General features: G+C 41.8%; 1 protein-coding gene across 1 annotated transcript in view; it reads right to left on the bottom strand.

Moving 5' to 3' along the window:
* The window catches only part of ghrhrb (growth hormone releasing hormone receptor b), a 23,735-nt gene extending 15,829 nt beyond the window's left edge, over nt 1-7,906 (bottom strand). The window contains exons 1-2 of the mRNA XM_070908862.1: nt 7,805-7,906; nt 2,711-2,819 (exon numbers count right to left, since the gene is read on the bottom strand). Coding sequence (XP_070764963.1) covers nt 2,711-2,819; nt 7,805-7,906 — 211 coding nt within the window. The remainder of the gene's footprint in view (nt 1-2,710; nt 2,820-7,804) is intronic.
* Between the last annotated feature and the right edge of the window lie 1,211 nt (nt 7,907-9,117).

Here is a 9,117-nt window from a genome sequence, read left to right as displayed (position 1 = left end):
TATTTCCTTGTGTGCTTTCGCTTATTTAAACAGCAACTTGTCCTTGCATGAAAATATCTCAACTGCTGGTCTCTGTGAATTTGATAAGATAAGAGAACTGTACAAATTCACCTTCAAACAAAAGCTAAAGCAGAATGAAGAATGGAGTAGTAGAACTTCCTGTTGCTGGAGGTGAAGGACACTCTTTTATGAGTTGAGTGAATTCTCTAAAACCTGAAACATCAAGAGTTAAGGCCTTTCTCGCGGCGTGTTGACGGCCGAACACAAGCAGAAACATTAATCACGGCTTCATTCCATTCAGGTGTGCTGCTGCACGGCTGAGGCATTGTGCATGCTGGCTTGCTGCCATGTCTAAATAGAACGGAGCCATAATTGATGTTATTAGCCACACCTGTGCTTTTTTGTGCTAGGACAAGACAAAAAACGTAGACCCATTTTAATCAACAGTGACGTTAACAAGCCGTTCACTGATGTAAAATCAAAGTAACTACATGAACAGATAAACAAAGTGCAGTAAAATGTACAAGTCTGAAACATACCAATACTTCAGAGTGCACTTCCTCTCCAGCTCTCCGCGGTCCTGCTCTCACCTGTCCTGTCCCCAACACTTCCTGAGGATCTGACCCACGTGGCCCAACACTTCTCCTCAGGACGGTTGTGGTAAAACAGGCCTGAATATTCATGAGCGTTCAGCTCGTTAAAAGGTGGCTTTGACAGTGTTTGTGTTTGTTTACCTGGCTGAGCCTCCATGTTGTGCGCTCTGAATGTTTCATGCATTATTTGATTTTTATTTTTTATTGCTTTTCTCGTTATTTATTTTTATTGTCTTTTTTAATCTTACCAACCACTGCATAGAACTCTTTTGAACCTCCATGTTCTTATTGTTCTGACTGTTTATTTCTGTAAACGTCTTTGTGGATCTACAGATAGAGGGGTATTTTGGGTAACTTGGCCTCCCAAATCTCTACAATCCAAACAAGTTACAGCAGCTACCGACCTCCTCCTCATGAGCTACCTTTACGGTCTTGTTGGTTTGATGTGTTTAATAATGGGATTTAGTTCCCTAATCCCTCTATCAGAATCTTTTTGCTGCTCAGATTTTTTGAGAGCTCCCTCAATGAATAAAAACAAAGTTTGACTGATTCTGTGTTTGTGTTTGGTGGGCTGGTTGAGCCACTGGGGACACCATACAGGCGTCCAGTTCTGTGAACGCTGACTTCAGTCATACCTGCCACTTCAAATGCTAATTGTCATGTCCCACAGGCGGGCAGACGACTGTCTCAGCGTGTTGCCGCCATAACAACCTTTTTTGTAGTGGAGAGCCGGGCTCACTTGACCCTGTCGCATAATCTTAAAACACTTCAAAACAAAGAGAATTCATATTTCGGGTGCAATCGACATGCTTTCAGACAGCGTCTCAGCTGGAAAATGAAGGCCGGTCCTCCTGAAGGACAAGCTGTTCCAGTAGCTGAGTTTCTTTTTTTCTGAGGCATTGAAGGGAGGATAATGGATGAATCTCCTCTGATTCAGTTGGCTCACCTTCCACCTGAGCTGCAGAGATGAAACAGGGCCCGGCCAGGTTGACCAATCAGCACCTTTAATCCAGACATCTCCTCGCCTGATTTGTTCCCCTGATTGTTTTGGCTGCTCTGCCAAATGAAGGACGGTAATTTGATAACAGGAAGCAAACGTGCTCGCTATGCTTTTGATTACAGAGCTGCAATCATCAGCTGCAGACAGCTTCACATGCAGGTGTGGTTTAACCTATAGTGCATTTTCTGTACCGATGTCACATATTATGGTCTCTCGGTTTTGAGGTCCAAATTTTTCAAATGTTGCCTTTTGTTGTCAGAAGTAGTTTAAAGGTTTGTAGTTTAGTCAAAACACAACAGAACCACTGAAACAGTAAAATGTGAGAGCAGTCAGAAGAAGACAAATAATGCTTTTGGTCTGAGAGGGGGGCAGCAACTGTCAGTCTTCACTGGATTATCTTTTTTGTGGAATTTTTACATACACAGATACATATTTTGTATCGCCTGTAAAAGTGATTTTGAGAGTTTCTCTCATATTAGAAGTTAGACTGCCAGTGGCTCTGATGCAGAGGTTGGCGGTGGTGAGGTGCCTTCATACAATAATCAATTCCCTGGATGGAAGAAACACCCTTCACTCCCTGTCACACCCTCTGAAGTAGGTGAGGAGGAGGAGGAGGAGGAGGAAGAAGGACAAAATGCCCCTTCAGCCTATAATGATTCCAAGTGATATATATATATATATATATATATATATATACATTTATTAAAAATGATTTTAACAGCATCTCCTGACTTCCTCAGGATTTGTGAGCCCTGTTGCATGGAATGGCTGCCAAACTGTAAAATCTACTCTCCCTTCAAACTCAAACATTAGAACCTGTTTCTCAATCCTCAAATTTTACATCATGACGTGACTCATGTCCACTTCTGATGGCAACCAAATGAAAGGGCCTCCACAGAGAGAGGGGTTTCTAATTGTAATGTGTAACGTGTTTTGAGAAGCTCTTATGGTTGTATAAGAAACATTTGGAAACACCTGATTAAGTCCTGACTTTAAAACCAATCTTAAGACTAAAGCCAGAGGTTAACCTTGTGGGGACCTAATGTTTTGTCAGATGGGAGATGAGTTCCCACTGTGTAAGTATGAGTGTAAATCAGTGTGATTAAAACAGACAGACCTGCCCTGCTGGAGTGGTTGTTCTCCTCCTGTTTGAGCATCTGGTTGCATTCTTCCTGAGCCTTCATGTGTTGAACCACCAGGGCGCAGTCAGGGTGGATGGCCTCCGTCTAAAAACAGGGAACACCAGAGATGACTTGCTTGCACCTGAGCCAAACATGACATTATAATATTAATATTTAGACAATGACCAACAGTACACTTCAGGATGAAATGAATGTTTTAAAACGACATTGAGAGTATTTCCTTTGAAATATAATTATTGGTACAGGTCAGTCTTTAACAGGAATCTTGTGACACAAGCTGGCCAATATAAATACTCAGAAATACCAACACCACAACACCAATATAAACTTCCTTAAAGACTTTAATCTGCATAATACAAAGGAATTCAGACATAATGCAGAACATGTGTGTGATGGAGGACGCCTGTGATCAAGATCCAAACTGCATTTAATGTCTGTGGTGACCTCGTGACTGCTTTTAAAAACTAAACTTTGAACCTTTAAATCAATATCGTTCAAAAGCTATTGATACCTAGTAAGCAGTGTCTCCAGCGTTTAATCCTTTTTTATACATATCGTTGCCCTACCTCTCACCCCACTTGACAACGCAGAGGGTGTTGGCGGATCCCCTTCAGTGATGAACCTCCGTGCGGTAATCAGCACCCCTGACAGCTGAAACGTGGGAGTTCAACGACTTCCTCTTAATATCCTGACATTTACTGTCAAGGCTCCTCTGCCTTGCACCTCTTGTCACGTCTTCTGAAGATCGTGCAGAGGAGGACCGAAGCCTGCAGACCCACGTAGTCCCGTAATAATCTTCGACGATGTATAAATTCGAGTATGATTCTAGCTGCAGCTCCACCATGCCGTTAAATTAATTTTGTGCAAAATGGATCTATTATGCTGTCAAGTGATACGCAGTCCCTATAATTGCTTTGAGGGCGTGTAATTGATTAAAATGTGTGAACGTTCACAGGTAGAACAGCTTCCTGTTGGACAGATGGAGACGCTGCAGGTGAGCGTGACATGTGACCTCTTCCTTTCACAGCGCTGCAGTGTCCTGGATTAACAGGAGCGGAGACGCTCACTGCTATTGGACAGAAACACCTGGCCTGTTGCAGGACATCTTACCCTACAGCTGTCAACCTGTTGTCTGTAGGTCAGTCGGTGTGTGTCTACAGTGTGTACATGTGTCCTTCCTTCTAAACTAAAACAATAAGTAGGAGCTCTTTCTTGTGTTGGGAGTCTCTGAGTTAAAAACTGGGCAAAATGAAAGAGTCAAAAGAGAGAAGTAGAAGTGTCCCTCTGTCTTATTTCAATTACATTTATATACTGTTAAAAGCTTTTGCCGAATATGTTCTGGAGGAAAGGTAATTGCTGCCTTGATTATTTTCATGGTCTTTCTACATGCAACAATCTTGTAATGCACAGAAGTTGTACAAAGTTCACTTAACCTTTTAAGAACAGGCTTTAGGCTTCTAAAACACTGAACATTATACCTGCTCAACATCAGCATGTTAGCATGTCGACGTTAGCATCACGCGGCCCCTTTTGGAGGTTACAACTCTCAGGTTGGGATCTACTTCCTTTTAAAGTAAATACATCAGTTCCCTACGCAACACAGACTAACATGCTTGGATGAGACACATGAGCGATGATGGCGGCTGCTCTTCTCAGATGTCCTCCTTCTTTTCCAACAGTTCCAAATTAAATACTCTCATTTTCTATTTTGAGGATTATCTGATGAATCCACAGTGGCCCCTAAACACATACCTGTACATGAGAGGAATTTACTGTGAAAAAGGCTAAATATTTACACAATTCATTTAAACTGGGGGGCCCATAACTGCGACATCATCTATAGTTTATACCTACAGCAGCAACAAATGACTGTGCGGCTGAAAAAGCTCGATCTGGCAGCTCAGACCTCACCACGACACCACACAGCGCAGTCATATCGGCCCTGCAGGTTTATGGAACAAACCTCCTTTATACAAGCAAAATAGCAGCACGGCATGCCGCCTCGTGAAGCAACACAACGTGCCATTTCACGTTTAGTGATGTAACCCATATGATGAGGTGCAGAGCCTGGAAGACGTTTTTTGAGTGAAGAGCTGCGGTGCCATTTGAGCATGCACTTTAATCATTGTAACCCTCGATCCTAAATGGCAACAGCTTACGTGGCGGCAGTGTCATTTAAATTCAATCACTGTCTTAACTGGGTCGCTATCGCAGGGCGCCGATCGCCTGCAGCCAACCTTTACCCAGCGCAATCATTTACATTCGAAATTTCACAGTGATACAAAGGACAGGTAATCACCAGGTCTCTGATTTCATTAGAGTGTGTGTGTGTGTGTGTGTGTGGTGTGTACTACTGCCCCCGGGGCAAGTAATTAGCAGTATTTCTATTCATTTTTACACTAATGACGCGCAGGTACATTGAAGCCATCACACCTCCTCTCTCACTCACTTCCTGTCTTACGGTCATTAAAGGAATAGTTTGACATTTTGGGAACTACACTAATTGGCTTTTATCTTAATATCTCAACTTCTATCCGATGGATTGGCACAAAATCTTGTACACACATTCATGATTCCCAGATGATGAATTCCAATGACTTTGATGATCACATGACTTTTCCTCTAATGCCACCATGACGTTGACATTTGTGATTCTGAGTGAAATGTCTCAACCGCTATTGGATAGATTGCCATGAAATTTTACCCATTTATCTTGTAACCCAACTTCACATGCATTTAATAAACCACGATTTCCCTTCAGACTTCTCTGAACATTTTAGCGCCATAACAAAGTCAACCATGTGTCAGCTTAGGAGCGTCTCTAAAATTGTTCCATTATTTTCGTTTCCACACAACCTCTTCCTGCCTTTGTTTCCAGCAAGCGGTTAACTGTCACTCATTATTCGCCACAAAAATCAATTAACTGCCTTTCAATTGAACAAAATACAGCCACCAGGAAAGGTAACTCACGGAGTCTAGAAACAGTGACGCACATTTCCTCCACTTTGACCTCTCTGCACCGGTTACCTGTGGCATTTAGAATTGATTTTAAGGTTTCGCAGGTTGTTTTTAAGGCAGAAGCACGGCTTGCCTCAGGCAGGAGACAGAGTGAGTCATTTGATGTCAAGGCTCAAAAGCTCTGGAAGAGAAACCCGAGTGTCCTCTATTAAAGGCGGATTTCTTTTATAATTAACTTTCAGTTCGTTTTCTACAAGCGGTGGAATGTACTAAGTAAGTAATATTAATATAATTATATATACAGTTTGAACTCCACAGGGGCTATTTTTCTGCATAAGGAGAACTTTTACTTTTGATACTTTAAGTACTATTGCTGATGTTAGTACGTACTTTCACTTAAAGGTTAAAGGTGCCCCTTCTGAGTTTTCTTCGACACAAAGAAAAGTTATGTTTACATTCAGTGATTCTCACAAAATGCCGTATGTGAATCCTTGAGCTCTGACACACATGTCAAAACCACTTCATTCCTCATGAAACATTTGCAAAGCTAAAGTTGTTTACATCCACGTTTAATAGCGAGCAGTCTTCTTCATAAAAAGAGCAGTTTCACAGTGCAGTATTTCTACTTTTACTTTATACTTCTTCCATTACTGTTTTTTTTTTCAATATTACAACTCATAATACAGTTTTTTTTATATTTTTCTTCCAAATAACTCTGCATTCATCATATCATATACGCGCACATTTTGATTCGTATCTTTTCATATCTATTCTTGAATTTCATCACTTATTGTGGACTGCTCTGGACAAAAGCCAGTAAGGTAATGAATTTATAAGGCAATCTGTAAACGTATGTACAAAGGCTCACAGTATATTAAAAAAAGGATAAAATGTCAACAAAGAGCAAGACGAAGACAGAAATTAAGAACGTGGATGTGTGCTCACTTAATCACTCTAAGATACAGCAGATCAATAAGTGGCATTAGACGGCCACCCTGCTGTCATCGTTATCAGTGATCTATAATGAAAACGCAGAGAGGATCAAATGTGCACCTTCAGTCCTGATACCAATCAGGAGTCTCAGGAAGAGACTACACAGGACCATAAAAAACCTCCAGGATCAGGAAACGCACATCACAAAGCCGAATCCTCCTTCACGATTCAGACTCTGATGGACCCTCAGGTGAGACGCAGCTGATGGAGAGGAAAGGCCATCAGGATGACATTAAATCCAAGTTCAAATAAGGATAAAATGGAAAAAAATAGGGAGGAAAAAATCAAACCTGCGTATGTGCATATGCAGAAAACAGAAAATATTAATGCTTTCTCTTTGCTGAGGTCTGTCTGGAGCCAGAGGCAGCGGAGTCAAGTGGGTGTCCAGTGTTAATGGAGCCACAGGAGACACCACTGGAGCTTTTCTTTCTATTTATTGAATATTTATTTGAGCTATATGTGCGTTTTTCACTTGATTTATGTTTTATGAATCAAATGTTATGATTTTTCTTATTAGGACACCAAAATAAAGCAAAAAGCAAAAGTCTGGAATATCAAACAGAACGGCCAACAATGGGCTTAAATATGAAACATCGGTCATTAAATCACGTGATCCCTGAAGGTTTAATCATCCATCAGGTAATTATGATCGTTGGTGTTTCTGAGAGCTTTACCACTTTGAAAATGATCTTTATTTTACGCGACAACTTTATTTTTCCATCGGAACTTGTGTGGAATGTGTCACCTTCACAATGAAATATAGACATTTAAATAACACAAATATTACATTAAAAACTGCTTATGGTATTAAATCTTTAACAGTTATAAAATCTATCTGAACTTATCCACCCATGGCCCCTAAAAGAAGTACATGGACATAAATAAACTAAGTGGACAGCCAACAGTAATTTGAACTAATCTGACAATATAATATGTTTGAAATCAGCAGACTGTAGTTACCACAGCCACATGTAGGCTGGTTTGTTCTGTGCACGTCCTGGACTCTTTCAAAGATAAAAGCAGCCTTAAACAACCTGATCACGAGCATTAAGTGTGAACCTCATCGTGCAGATCCTGAAGGTCCATGAGGTGAACCGGAGAGCTGCGAGCGGACTCACCGTTCCCCACACCGCCGGCTGCAGGAGGAGACCCGAGTGAAGCAATGTGGCCATCCATTTCAGCCAGCAGCTTCCAGAGATGAACGGGCTCTCCAGTGACATCTTTCAGGTTTGTTCCCTTTGAAAACCGCGAGCGGAAAAGTAAAAATATGTCCACGGACAATTTCAGTGTTCGAGGATCAGAAACGACTTCCTTGTTAAATGTCCAGACCTGGAAACAATCCATGAACTGAGTCGCTTGTCGGCCCTTCGCTGATATGAATGTTGACGAGTGTCTCTCTGGTGTCCGGTGCAGGAGAAGCTCCGCATTACGTGCGGAGGAGAGCCGGGACTCGACTGAGCCAAACAAGGTGCGCTCCTCCCTGAAAAGGCAGAGACGGAGCGGAGACGGAGCGGAGCGCACAGACGCAGCAGCGGCGCGCAGCAGCGGCGCACACGAGAGGACGGTGTCTGAGTAAAACCTCAGCCTGCTGGGATCACTTCCATACAGGCAGTTTGTCTGAGCCACCTAAAACTAACCGAGGCCCACTCAGCAGCAGCCTCCAGTAGATTAGGTTAGATTCAACTTTATTCTCATTGCACAGAATACAGGTCGCCACTGAGACAACTGACTGCAATTTAACATCTATGTGACATGAATATGGCGTACACTACAGATATGTACAGTATAGACAATGTGAGATATACACAGTGTGGTGACATACAGAATAGCCTATGACAGATATATAAAACATCAGAGGCTGAAACAGACATCAGGACTTTTATTATGAGATCCAGATGAAAGAGCTCCAGAACAAATCTAGTAAATGGACCTTGAGTCAAGATTGTTCTGTCAAACAACATTCATGCTAAATTTCCAAACGTGTAAATATGTTTGAAGACATTAAGAACAAGGCAGCATTCAGACCAAAGAATATACAAATATTACTCTGAGCTGAACTGGGTCACGGTGAGTCTACGTAACCTTCGAAATAAAAAAGAAAAGAAATAAGTTGAATTCCTAAGTATTGAAACACAACCTTGTTCAATCAGATGCACATTTTATATCTGATTATCTGATTCGGTGTGTTTGTGCAGTGTGAATGTTGCAGTGAAAGTGTGTGTGTGTGTGTGTTGTGTCCTGTGGTACAGTAGGCATGCCCTTGCAGTTATGTTTCATTACTCAGGGCACACTTCACATAAACAGTTAGAATAAACATAAACAGTGCAGGTTGACAGCAGCCCACAGAGCAGCAGTGTGTGTGTGTGTGTGTGTGTGTGTGTGTGTGTGTGTGTGTGTTTACCTTGCACCTTGCAGAGGTCAACCGATGACA

Source organism: Enoplosus armatus, chromosome 7, assembly GCF_043641665.1.
Source record: "Enoplosus armatus isolate fEnoArm2 chromosome 7, fEnoArm2.hap1, whole genome shotgun sequence".
Classification (NCBI taxonomy): Eukaryota; Metazoa; Chordata; class Actinopteri; order Centrarchiformes; family Enoplosidae; genus Enoplosus; species Enoplosus armatus.
Note: the sequence above shows the minus strand (reverse complement) of the source record. Positions and strands in the feature narration are given on the sequence as shown.